Genomic DNA, 14,103 nt, shown 5'->3' on the forward strand with positions numbered 1-14,103 from the left:
GAACCTGGGACCAGCCACCCCCCTGCTCAGTAGCTGATCTCTGCTCCCCAGGCACCCTGTGCTCCAGCGGCAAGGACAACAAGTACCCTGATTTTTTTTTGATTTTTTTTTTTTGGTGTACCAGTTTTGCTTGTTCTTTTCAGAAATGAAATAGTTAAGAGGGATGAATAGAACATTCTGTTTGGGACTTCAGTTTTCCAAAATAAAATATGTAAGTGAGGGAAAGGTTTCATTCAGTTTTGGCATCGCTTTGTTAAGCCAGTTTAAGCCAAGAAAGATTGTTATTCCACAGTGTTTGCTGATAGTAGAAAGTTTACATATCAAACTGCTTTTTTTTTTCTAGGGGAAAGAAAAAATCTGTATGAATTTAAGGGACTGATCTCTTATTTGCTTTGCAGAAGAGATTGTTCTGTTAACAACTCATCAAGAAAGAAAGAAAAAAAAAAAGATAAACAGGATTAACTGTTTACTTTAAGTGAGCCGAAGTCGGGTTGTTTTTCCGAAGAAGAACACAATGTACTGTTGTATCTGGTTTCCAGAGTGGTGTTTATCATAATTCCTGCTGCAGTGGTTGGTAGAGTGCTGGGAAGGCTCTCCGCCCACTCGCAGCTCGCTCCCTTCCCTCTGCCATTGAGGCCTCCGGCCAGCCCCGAGATGCACAGGGCTGTCCTGTGTGATCCTTGCTGCCTGACACGAGCTGACATCGACCCAGAATAAAATAACAGGGGCCGTTTCCTAGAACTCTCAGTGGACTGCTGAGAACTGCTACCATAACTCCTGTAAACACACAAACACGCTCCCTCTCCCTCATTTAGAAACACACCTAGGACAGGCAGCCGCTGACAGGGCTAGAGGAAAACAGCAGGAGTGGAAAACACACCCGGCAGGCCCTGCGAGAAGGCAGAAAATTGCCTTTCTCTGCTGGGTAGGGAGCCCTGGCAAGCCTGCACTTCTGCTTTTCTTCTTGGCTCTTTGCTCTGCCCTTGATTTTTGATGAATGTTTTACTTTTCTGCTAGTTCAGTGAGATGATGTGGCACTGACACAGCAGAGTGTCTTATTTAATACAGCCACAGCTGTGTAAGAAATCCTGCGGGGTTGCTAAATTTCATTTACCTTTCACGTGCCATAGGAAATGCAGGAGCAGTGCTATACTAACAAGAATGCGATTTAGGATCATCTGTGCCTGCTGAAATGGGCAGCGGTTTCTTAATACTCACTGCATGTTGGTTTTTTGTTTTTAAAATAAAATCTTCCAGGATCCCATTCATGGTACCACTTTTTTATACTTACTCTGCGGTTCGGAAGTAAATCTGGTGAATCCACAAACAACACAGTCTTGACAGATAGGGGACCCCAGCACCACTGCTAGTGTGTTCTTGCTTCATTCCAGGTGCTGTGAAGCCCTCACTGTGGGCTCTGCAGGGCAAGCTGAGAGTTCTCTGAGCCTTGTAGTGTGAAAGAAATGAGTTGATACTGCCGGGAAGCCCTTCCTCTCTAGATATACTCATACATATATATAGCCTCCTCCCCTAACTCAAATGGCATCTAGCACACATAATAGGCTTTGTGGACCAGCCCTCCCTGATACAATCGTGTTATTCAGCTATTGCTTCCAGATCACTCTTTGAAGACAGGACTTTTATTCTGATTTTTACGTATAAGGAACTGAGGCGTGGAGGAAACGCAGCGCAGCAAAGATGATGTGAAACGCTGCCAGAACCAGCAACTGAATGCTGATTTTCTTGGAAAGGAGGGTGCTGAGCACCTTGCAAGAAAAGATCTTTTTGGCAGCACCCCACCAACTGTTGGAATTCTTGGATGCCAAAACAATAATTACAAAGTCTTGAGATTAAAAAAATAAACAAAGAACCCCTCCTCAGATTCATAGATAAGTACTTGAAATGACTGGGTGGTAATTACTTATTATATTTGGAACATAATCTTTCTGTTGGACATCATCCATAAGAAAGACTTGCAGTTTTCAACTGAGCCTGTGAGTTTCTGAAATATGCATTTTCACTCTTGATTAGTAAATTGTGACATGCAGGAAAATAATATTTGTTCTGAATTGTATACTGAAGTAACCAAGGGGTTGTGATGGGATTCCATGCTGAAGTAATGGTACACTGAAGAACCTGAGGAGGGTGTGCATCATCATTTTTCTTACCAACTACAATTAACAGCACAGTGGGTGAAACATGCTGGGGTGATCTGATGTGCTTGCTTTTTTTTTTACCACGCAAAATTGGTTTTCTTTGCATAACAAGCTGTATGGAATGGATCTTAGCAGAAGGACCATAAATTATGTCCCATGGGAGGTTGAGATGCCAGGGGATCTGGAGGGAGGAAGACCTTACTGCTCCATTGTGGCCTAGCCTTTATACAAACTTTTAGGCAATACTTAGGAAGTTATTTTTTCTAAATTCTCTGTGTCTTCCAAACCAGCTATCACTATAAAAAATTATTTACATGGCATCATTACTTTGGATCTAAACTATGAATGTGGAACAACTTTAGTATTCATTTTTGAATCTGACAAAAGCAGAACTATCCATGATACTGAAAATATTTTTCAAATGCAGCTCTGTAACTGTTTGAAATTACAGCTTAGGCTCTATATCATGTTTGAGTGAATGTCAGGAATGTCTTTTTATGGTTTTGAATGTTTTGTTTACTTTTGAGAGAAATTCCATGAACAAATAAAACACACACATCAGCAGTTTCATTCAAAAGTGCACTTAGAGCCAGCGTCAGATGGAGAGTTTAAAAAGTTCATGTGGTGTCACGTGAAAACTTCATATAAGAAATTATTTTTGCAGGAAAAAAATGTCACATGTGAAGCCGTGGTTGTCATGGCAAGCACAAAAAGCTGGATTTCATGCTACACCAATTCCTGACAAGCTGCATGTAGCTCCCAGCAGGCAGGTGGTGTTCCGTGTTTTGAGTGGGAGCATTTGCAGTGCGGTGCAGCCCTGTTCTCCAGCAGCATTGCAAAGGTAGCTCTGCTGACACCCTTGGCTCATGCAGGTCTCTTCCTACGCACTAAAGCTGTTTCCCACAGAAGTGCTGCTTCTTCAGGCCACAGGCAGAAAATAGTAGGTGGAAGGATTAACATGAATGAAGAAATGGAAAAAGCAATCAGCAGGCAGGGGATCAGGAAAGAGCTTGTGGAAGCGGTATTTGATTTTCCAGTTTGTGTCGAGCTATGTGATGAATCAAGGAAGAGAATAAAAATAAGCAACAGTTATCTTATAACTTACACTCTCACTCCATTTTTTAACATCTGTATAAAAATTGTAATGAACAGCAAGGAAAATGGAAAATGGGGGACTTGGTATAGTTACTGTAGTGAGTATGTGCAAGTGTGTTACAGAAATCCTCTGTCTGGAGGTGTCTGCAAAAATAAAAGTTTCCTTTCCTGAGACCGGAGAGGCCTCTGCAACATATTTTCTATTTGAGATGCTGAGATAAGACTAGGTTATTTCCCTGTGATACTCCAATCACATGTGCAGTTTCCACCAATACTTCTGCCAGGTCCAGCTCTCCAGAACTTCCGTTTTCTTTCTTTCCTTCTGGGCCCTTCCGCAGTTGACTGATAAAAACATACATGATCACAAACTGTACTTTTCAGTAGTTTTAAACCTCCAGTTTTCAGAGCAAATTATCACTGTTTTGTTCATGTCAGTGCTTCAAACCAGAGCAATCAGGCTGGGTGCTAAAAATGTCTGTACTTGGACCAGGATTCTTCTTCCAGCTTAATATTCCCCTTATAAACTGGAAACGGTGGTGCTTGTGTTTTCCTCTGTACCTTTGTGCCTCTGCAGCCTAGGCAGAGAAGGAGATAGTTACCCTCATCATTAATTTGTATTTGTAGCATTCAGTCCATAGTTGTGTTCTGTAGAGCTTCACTCACCTTTTATTGACAGCAAATGGTATGGATTTTAAGCAGAAAACTCTAAATCTTGTGTTTCCCTTAGGAAAGCTACAGTGGGTACATTCTTTTCAAAAGGGAGCATGAAGGAGAAATACTAGTGTTAGATAGGATTATAGAATATAATATATAAATAATAGTGTTAAACTAAGTATAATATAGATATATAATAGTGTTAAATAGAGAAATGTTAGTGCTGAAAGGGGGAAGATGGACAGTTGTCCCTGTGCTCTGAGTTTGATTTTTCAATTACTATATGGGTATGGTGAATAAAAGGAGTTCATAAGGTAGGGATAAATTAAACCCAGCTAGGGTGGTGTCCTGCAGGTTACAATTTGAATCTGAGCCATATTAGCAGGAGTTAATCAGCTCCACCTTGAGACTTGACCAGACAAGTTGCTGGATTGGAGTTGTGTAGGTAGTGTTGTGCCTCTGGTGATGCAGGGAGAGGGGGTTTTGTTTGTGTGTGTTTATGTTCGTGCGCTTTATGCCTCTGCTAGGACCGCACCTCACAGAGATAAGAAGTCCTTCTGACAAACAAAACAGCAGCAGCTGTCTCATGGATGGTGGAGATAAAGAATGAGCAAATATCAGAGCTAATACAAGTCAATTAGTTGTCAGGCATTTTCCCATTCCCCCCTTTCACTCCCAAAGAAAGAGCAACCAAGGAGGTCTGTGCAAAGTGCTGCAAAGGTGGTGGTGTTGCCAGCTTGCCTGGCTGTCCTGCTCCTCGTGCTCTACTGCTCAGCTTAGCTGCCATGGAGAAGAGCTGCCCTGGGCCACACAATTGTCCTCCTACCCAAGGCTAAAACAATTACTTGTTGGTTAAGATCTGCTCGTGACAAATTTCTGCTGTTTGTTTTCCCGAGACTCAGTAAAGGCAGTGTCAGTGTAATCAGTCTGCTCTGGCCTCCCTGTGCTCTCATCTCCTCTCCAGGCAGATCTTCCTTGTCTTATTCTTTTCCTCCAACTGCTGAGACCAAAAATGGAGAAGGTTTTCATCGCCCTTACCTCTCCTGAAAGTCAGCTGCTTGATAAAAGGCAGCAATATGGAGAGAGATGATTTTTCATGCATAAAAACATATTAGTAAAAGAAGGGCTTACCCTTTACCCATGAAGAGTGACTAACTGGGAGAAGGGCATGGCATTAATCCTGTAATCCCCTCCAGATTTCTACTGGGAGACATTTTGTCCTAAAGATCAGCACAGTCATAGAAATAATGCAGAGCAATCAGTCTCATCTTCCTCCAGCCCCCATCCTTGCTTCTGGCTATTAACAAATTAACAAAATCTTCCCAAGCTTTTGCATGAGACTTACTGTGTCATTACATTAAAAAAAAAAATAAGCTAAACTCTGCCTCACTTCTTATCATTCCCTATCTTCTCCCCCTTTGCTGTTACCAATGTGTCATACTTCACCTTTTCCTTAGTCTGCATCTCCTACATTTGTTCCTCTACTGGCTTTCCTGCTACCCCTCTTCCCAGGAGTGAGTTCTCTGCTATTTTGCATAAGACATTTTAGTTTCCAAACTCATATTTTAAGCTGAGGGTCTTACACAGGATTGCATCCTGTTGTCCCAAAAATAAAGATAGCACTATTTCCTCCCTGCAGAAGCACCACTGATTAAATTGGAGATGTTTCCTGCCTTTTTTTTAACATTTTAGTTCTATGCATACAAGGTATTGGTAAAGGTATGTTTTATCTTATTAACTGATACAAATGCAAATTTTTTGGAAAAGAGGTATTTCCTATAGATGTGCACAAAACATGAATGCTGAATTCCTGGGGGGCAGATACTCATTTTGGCTTTGCAGCTTGTCTCATAATTTTCATGTTTGGGTTTTCATCATGGTAGTGAGGTTCAAAGAGGGGCAAAAAGTGATGGGACAAGCTGTTTGCTTTAATCACAGTTAGACTGCCTGCTAAAAATTAATTTGTGAGACCATTTGCTGTAATATGAGAGCAACTCTGCAACATGGCAAAATAATCCAAATGCCCTGTTCTTGGAATAAAGTGAGATCAAGGGAGAAAAGAGTACTGTTAAGGAAGTTAAGGTCCTGAATCAAAAGGCTCTGAATGCAGCTGGACTACTGTCAGTGATGCTGACAGCATGTACAAAATCCATAAGAACAGAACCAGTTCCAGAGAACAGGAGGGTAGTTCTCCAAGTGCATTGCTAAATCTCTTGTGGGATACAGCTGATTTCATGATAGTCATTAAGTGGGAAAATCAGTTGTCCCTCAAACACCTGTAGCGTTTCAAGGTTTTGCCATCGTTCATTGATACTGTTTGAAAGGCATGGGGAAGCAGGGAGAATGTGTTTGGGAACTTCTATTCATGGTGTTGATCTGGGATATTTCTCTCTTAGTCTGCAGTTGGGTGTATTAATAACCCTGCAGAAGGGTTATTAATGAAATTCTGACTTTAAGTGACTGAATAATCACTTAAGTGAGTGACTTTAAGTGAGTGAATTTCATTTTAAATGCATGTTGCAGAAAAACTGTGACTACCCTCTGGACATTGTTAAAAGCAAGTGTAGTAACTAGAGTGTCTGTGCTTGTGTACGAACCTGGCAGAGCAAAGGCATTGGAATCTGCTGCTCTGTGTTCCTTCACGAAGCCAGTGATCATGAATGTATTTCCACTGTGAATGGGAACATTTCTGATAGAAGCCTCCACGGCACAGTTCTTCTCTGCATTGAGCATGGCCATAAGATGACCATTCTCCTGTCTTGTGACCTGAGTTTTCTGTATTTGCTGCATACCTTGGACAGCTGGAGTGGGAGCTTCAAGGAAAACACATCCTTGCCTAGAAGCAGTACTCCTTGCAAGTAGGAGTTTACTTTAAAAGAGTTGATTTTCAAGAAACTCAGATGATGCTGCTAGTGATGATGATTTGGCTCCAGTATTTTTTGGTCAGATGAGTTTCCTGTCCTAGCCATTTATGTGCCACCACAAAGGAATGGAAATCTGTGGCCAGGGATGCGGGGAGTTGAGATTCCCATGTCTGACAGAAACCATCTCTTTGCTTGACTTAAAAGGACTTGGAAAATGCTCTTTTACTGACTGATGTCTTCAGCACCAACCAAGCTAGTTTTATTTGGGCAATTAACATGTCCCAGAGGACTTAATATGACCCTGGTGCCAGCTAGTCTGAGACTTACTTGTGTTCAGTTATGTCTCACTAAAGATATGAGAAATTCCAGTGATCAGTTAAGAGACTGCTGAACTGATCTGATCTGAGACACTAACTCAGTTGGCCCTTCTTGCTCTGAGATACAGAGACCTAATTTTTCACAATTAACAGTCAACATTTTGTTAACATAGGCAAAACTGTTTGGTTTGTTTTTCCGGTTCCCCTCAATCTGATTTTCAGAAATGTTCAGAGCATATGAACTCTGGTTTTCCAAACATAACAATATCACGGGGAGTTTCAGTCAAATCAGCTAAAACTCAGGGGAGCTCTTAACTGAATTCAAAGTCCTAACATGGAAAGCAGCAGGCAAACATAGTTGCTCTAATTTATTTGGGGTTTTTTTGTGATGATGACTGGGTTTGTATGGGACCTTTGTAGCTGGAGGTATGGGGAAAATACGTGAGTCTTTGTTTTTACCCAGTCCTATCCCTCCCTGCTGCTCACAACCAGCCCCAGCATTTGGAAAAATGAGGACTCTTAGTTGGTGCTTGCACAATTGCTGATGTCAGAAGGCCTTTGGGGTTGTATCTTATATCAAATGCAGCCTTCTTGAGGGTCTGAGCTGAAGTTAGGCACTTCATAATGAACAAGGAAATTGTGATTAGGGCTCTTCCATGTGCCTACTTTTCCATGTGAAGAAAATATATGGATTTCTTCAGTGTAGGAGCTCATTTAGCTCATAAATATATTTTATAAAGATATAATGACTGCTGTTGAATGCTTTCAGGGTGCATGTACGTTACAGGATGTGTTCCAAAAGGAGTTGGCTTGCTGGGAACAATGGTGCCGCTCTGGGGAGGGTAGTTTTGGCATGTACTTTTGAAATGAACTGAATTCTGCTGCCTGGTGCACCCCTGAGTTTTATTTGGAAACAAAAATGTGTGTGCTACCCTCAAAGGTAATTTTTGTTTCCCTTTGAAAAGTTTCCATGCTTAACTGTCTCTTTCTGAGGCAATTAAAACCAATCTTGTAGACAGGGGCCTCCTTCCTCCAGCCCTGCATGATTCATGCTATCGTGGCTGCTCATCTCAGGTGCAGAATCTTGTGAAATGTGCTTTTGACTATCTAAATGTATGACATCCACTGATTTTGCCTTATCTGTTATGACAGTACTATCTTCTCAAAATGCCATCAAGTTGGTTAAGCAATACTTCCCAGCCCGACAGCCCCTACTTCCATAGATTTTAATCAAATTGTTTGTTTAGCAGGTTCTTTAATTACCTTCTTAAAATAGTTCCTCTGGGCTTCATACCCGACTCTCAATATACTAATCTCCAGTTTTATGTTGTTTTGTTCTTTAAAGAGAAATTGATGTTTCACTCTTTTTTGCATCCTCAGGATTCTTTTTAAAAAAAGAGTGTGGGAAAATGTAATGCCTGCTTTTCCAGTCTCAGTGATTATTACTTGTGAAATATGTTGCTGTGCTTACTTCTAAGCAGAATTTTTATATTTAAACAGACACATATTTATGTTTCTGTTGTTGTTCTGTCTTTATTGTAGAATTCACCTCAAGTAAGGCAAAAACTCCATTTTCTTCATTTTTAAGTGCACAGGCCACATAGTGCATAGCAGTTAATCAACCTAATCCCCAGTGCAAGCCTTGTACTCTTTGTTTCAGTCATGCTTCTCTGCTTCATGGCCCTGTTATGTCCTGAAAATGCATGAGAAAACCTTTAAAGATGTTGGGTTTGTTAATTGATACGTTACTTGATAGGAATTCTGCAGATACTGCAGAGGATAACCCCTGTCCTGAAGCTTGTAACATTGTTTTCAGAGCTTTGCTCACTGGCTTGTTATGAGCAGATGCCAGTGAGTAATGGAGGAATGTTTTGCAGGTTGTGCCTCCTTGTCCAGGATGCCTATGGCATGTTCAGTGAAGTGCAGCTGCAGTCCCTGAGTTCCGCAGATGACGTCGAGCAGTTCTGCAGGAGATGGGAGGGAAAATCTTGCTGCTTAGCTGGAATGAAGATTTTGCAGAGAACTACGAGAGGAAGGTGAGAACAATTAATGGAAGAACATGTTGCTTGATGTGGCAGGCAAAGATGATCTGCCTTTTTATTTATTTCTGTGGCCAACATTCTTTGGAACAACTGAACCTGGCTTTGTTCAATCAAATGTCCTCATTGCCACTTTTGGGGCATCCAGCTGTGCTTGAGCCAACTGTTCTCCAAAATGAACGTAAATAAGCTAATGCACAGTACACACTTAGCAGAGTAAGGAACTTCTGTGTGCAATATTCCATAAAATATGAGTGTTTTCTTCGTCTTCAGTAGATTCAGAGACTTATAAACATTAGTTCATCTCCCTTTCATTGCAGAGCTTTTTACTGCACTAAGTTTTTCTACAGTGCTGCCCAGTATGGCTTGAACTTTCAAGCACAGACTTTCCTTTAGTATCTTAGAGCTTAATTCTGTTAAATCTGAATGGTTTTAGAACCACAGTTTGTTTCTCAAAAAAAAAAAAATCTTGCAAATCTTAAAGCCATTCTTATTTTGGAATAAGAATGTCAATAGCTTTATAGAAAAATTCCCCCAGGTAAGTAACAAATTGGCTTATGGTACGTCTCAGATTTTGCTTATTCTGTGGTTCCTCTTATGTTCTTCAAATAAAATATCTTTAGTCAAGAAAAAAAAATTAAATAGATCGATTATCTTACAGAGTATCTTTCTAAGGAGAGTGATACAATGTTCTCATGGGGACCTATATAAATATAATTAGATTGGTTCAGTTCTCAACATAATTTATTCGTACAAGCATCCGATCTAGATAAGCCTTTGCTGTTAGAATGGCTATGGTATTTCTGCTGACACTTTTTTTCCTGTTGAAAAATGCTGTTTCATCAAAACCAGAATGTTTCATGGAAACATTATCTATTTTGGAGACAGCTTTGTTGGGAAGATTTTTTTCAGGTCCAGAGGGAGTGAATATTCTTTCTCTTATTCTTATTTCATGAAAACTTTGAGAAAGTCTCATTTTTGTTTCATATTGGAACAAAAACAAATTTCAAAGCTTTGAAATGTTTAGCAAAATGGAATTGTTGTTTTCCAGCCAGCCCTATTCAGTGTGCTTTTCTTTTTATGTACTTGCAGTGTTAATTTTCAGAGCCTTTGGATTTCAAGCCTACTTGCATTTTTATGGATCTTTAATAACAAACACGTCTTCTTATTTAATTATTTTGTTGGCTTTTTTTTTCAAGTTACATTTTTTCCAAACAAATTAAATAATGGCTTTGGAATTCTGGATACAAATGAAGTTTTACAACTGGCTGCTGGTGCTTCCAGTACTCTGCCTAACTAATAAGAGACAGACTTTTTCTAATGTAAATTCTGTTTCAAAGCAGCAGTAACTTACTTCTGGCTATTCTGAGGACGTTCAGAAGACACACTGCTGAAAATGCTGGTGGCTCAGCTGGAGCTGTGCTGGTGGTAGCCCTGCTAGGGAACATTAAAAGAAAATGGGTATAGTGTAGCTTCGGGGACAGCGCAGCGGTTAAAACGTGATTTCATTGTACAAGATGGGTGGGTGGGTGGGGGAATTGTTCAGGGATTTGTTTCTTTCTTAATTGTTTAAGCCTAAGTTCTGCTTTGTAACTTTTTATTACTTTTAAGTGCTTGGGACACATTCTAGGTGTGATGGAAACCACAGTAAAGCCATAGCTGAAATGAATACGAGGGCGTTCTTACTCTCAGAGAGCGTAATTAAGCTGTAGAACTCATTGCCACTGGATAAATGGATTTCCAGAGCCACTGATGTATCCAAGCACATGATGGGTTATGCCTGTGAGTGCCCAACCTTGGCTTGCAGCACATGAGTGAGTAAGAACTATGTGGTCTGCCCTGCAAGAAAGACTGCTGCCTTTTTTTTTTTTTTTTTTTTTTTGAGAACACCAATTACTTTTTGGAATGAGATGGCTTTGAAACTGTTTATTTCCTGGAGTCTGACAGTGGCTTTTAAAGTGGATGAAAGGGAAGAAAATGTAGGAAATACAAGGGAAAAGTAATGACTTTTTTTGTGTGTGCCTTTGAAGCACATGATCTGGAGAAAGCCAGGAATGGCTAATAAGATCCCATATGTTCATGTTGTCCCACAGTCATATGGATTGTAATCAGAGACAGAGTGCTTCCTCAGTCCCTCTGTGAGACAGAGGACATTTGCTAATAGATACAAGAGCTTCTCAAGAGTTTTGCATCAATGGACCACTGTTACTGTTCAAAAAATTTTCCAGGCCATCATCCATCATCAAATATTTAATTGGAAGTACTATTTGACATCATTCCAGTAAATGCAATCTTAAAATCACTGTTGTAAGCTGAAGTTTCATTTCAAGGGCTAAAAACCTATAAGCCTACAATAAAGGGTTTTTACACCCAGGGGAAACCCAGGTAACCACATTACTTGATCTTTGGAATGAACCTGTACTGTTAAGGAGTGCTAAAGAAACTAAACACATTTCTTCTCTGATAAGAAAACACTTGTGTTCCAAGAGAAGAGTGGGATAAGAACTTACACAACCATGTCCTGTCTTGACAGAGATCAGCTCTGTGAAAAATTGGAATGATGATGTAACCTTACATTTAGAGAAACACTTTTAATGTTGAATATTGGTTTTCAATATGCTTTACTTCTAATGTTGAATATTGGTTTTCAATATGCTTTGATGAGTAGTAGGGTCTTGTCGAGGTCGTTTGGAGGTCTTTTACTGATTTAGGTGCTTTTCAGAGCCAGACCCTTACCCACATAAAGCACACTGCCCTAAACCATCCCTGCAAGAAATCCTTCCCTTTGCAGTGCATAAAGGAAGTGGTGTTTCCCTTTGCAGACCAGTTTCTGGCAGTGCTGTAGGACAGAGGGACATGGCTGAGTCATGGCAGAGTTGCTTGTTCAGTGCCTGATTTCCAGCAGCTCTTTACTCTGTTCGTGAGGCTGCTGGATAAAGTAGGAAGCAGGAGGGTGGCAACTGCCTGAACCTGTGTGCTATCTGTTTCCTGACAGCTTTTCTCCTCACCCTCTCATCCATACTTGTCACCTAGCCTTTCCTACAACTATTCCTTGGACTGCATGCTCAGAATCAGCAAAAGAAGAAGAAAAACATTACAGTGGTTTAAAGGGAGAAGACTGAAAAATATTCATTGAAAGGCTGCTGGTGATGTTGTTTCCTTAGAGGCTCTTGTTCTCACCCTCACCCTCCCACTGCCTCATGTCAGTCTTAAATTCAGTCCCTTGAGGAAGAGGAAGTGAGATTTTGGGGGCGTGCTGCTAGAGGCAGGAATGCTGGTTGAAAATCTATATGCATGCAGCACATGCAACCCCCCTGGTTTTTAATAGGTCCCAGGCATGTTTCAGGTATGTCAGGAATAACCAGGAACTAAATGAATGCAATTAGATGCAGAGGCTGAGCGCTCACTGAAATGCCTCAGGAGTAAATAACCTATAAATTGTCATAGTTCCTGCTTCCTACTGGAAATTAATTTCAATGATCTGAGATAGTCTTTGGAATTAGAGACCTGTCTTTACTGACAAAAAAAAAAAAAAACTGATTGTTTTTAGTCCTACCTGGAGTTCCACGCAGAATAATAATTTGGATTTTGACAATTTGGGTCTTTTCACCTGATTTTCCTACCATTGAGTTGTTTTACTGCTGAGTATAGCAGATGTACCTGCTTCTTCTGTTTATGTTTTCTTATGTGTTAGAATTATGAAGAGTTTCTCTGCAGCAGAACAGAAAGATAACAGCAATTTAAAAATGGAGGGGGGAGGAAGAACACAGTGTGTCAGTAAAAATTTTGTCCCTAAATTGAACAAATGGTTAATTATCTTCAAAAAAGGAGGCAGCTGCTGCATGTAGAATGCTAAAATCTACACTGGTGTTGGAAAGGCTAAAACACTTTGAAGGATACATCAACTCATAAGCTTTGACTTTTGAGCCAACATTTAATTCATGGCAGGCTGTATTATCTGTTGCATTTTCCTCTGCAGTAAACAGGCTCTGAACATTGAGCTCATCAACCAGTGTTATGTTTTTCTGAGAAATTTCTGCATTTTCAAATAAAGCTGGCTTCTGTTGTTTGTCATTTTGAACTTTCAAATGTTAGGCACTGAAATGTGAAATCTCCCTGTATGTTTGTAGTGGTCACTATTGTGCTTGAGGGCTTTCATTCTTTTCTATTTTTTTCCTTTTTATTTGAATCACATACTTCGCTGACCTCAATTTCTCTCATTTTTTCCCCTTTACTCTTCACTTTATACTTTCCCTTCATTTTGTTTTGCCCTCAGAAGAGGGGACCACTGCTAACTGCTGCACAAGTAAGTGTTTCAACTGCTAGCCATTGACAGGAAATGTAATAGTAAGAACCCTCCGCAGAGCAAGGAGGTCAGAACTTCCTTCCTTTGGTTTTCCCTCCTCCAAAAAGACTGCCATCTACAAGATCCACCCACGCCTCTGGGTTCTGAGGTCCTGAAACATTTCAGTAATTTCTGTGGTTAAAAGTTGAGTTTCATTTAAAGCATCATTTCAGTAATCACATTGAAGTTTTGACTATATGCATTATTTTTATATTCATTTCTATGGCTGCTTTGGTATCAGAAACGAAGTTTTTTATTTCCTGAATTTTCTATTCTTTGATAAACATGGACTGCTGCTTGTATCTTAGTGCTTGTGTCATTAATCTATTCAGTAATCAGCATTGGAGAATAATATAGGCATGTCCATATTGAATCAAAAGCACTTTTATGTTATAATTTCAGTGAGTTCATGTAGTATGTGTAATTTCTAATATACTGTAGAAAATTTAATTACTAAAGTATGTAAGTCATTCAACTGTATGATTCCATGTAGCTAAACAAAATCTGGGGGGAGAAAGAGGTCAGCAGCCCTTCCTCCCTGTTCATACTTTGACAAAGATGCTGGTTTAGTAGGCTCAGGTTTTTACTTTGTGATTTTGTTGCTTTTATTACTCAAGACTAAGAAAATGTGGA

General features: G+C 40.1%; 1 protein-coding gene across 3 annotated transcripts in view; it reads left to right on the forward strand.

Moving 5' to 3' along the window:
• Positions 1 to 14,103, forward strand: part of SPIDR (scaffold protein involved in DNA repair) — a 195,216-nt gene that overhangs the window by 158,778 nt on the left and 22,335 nt on the right. For all 3 annotated transcript variants that reach the window (XR_009114481.1, XM_058024781.1, XM_058024787.1), the window contains exon 11: positions 8,964 to 9,122. Coding sequence is in view for 2 of the 3 variants with exons in the window: in XM_058024781.1 (XP_057880764.1) it covers positions 8,964 to 9,122 (159 nt within the window). In the remaining variant the exon portion in view is untranslated. The remainder of the gene's footprint in view (positions 1 to 8,963; positions 9,123 to 14,103) is intronic.

The sequence above is a fragment of the Melospiza georgiana genome, chromosome 1 (assembly GCF_028018845.1).
Source record: "Melospiza georgiana isolate bMelGeo1 chromosome 1, bMelGeo1.pri, whole genome shotgun sequence".
In the NCBI taxonomy this organism is placed as follows: Eukaryota; Metazoa; Chordata; class Aves; order Passeriformes; family Passerellidae; genus Melospiza; species Melospiza georgiana.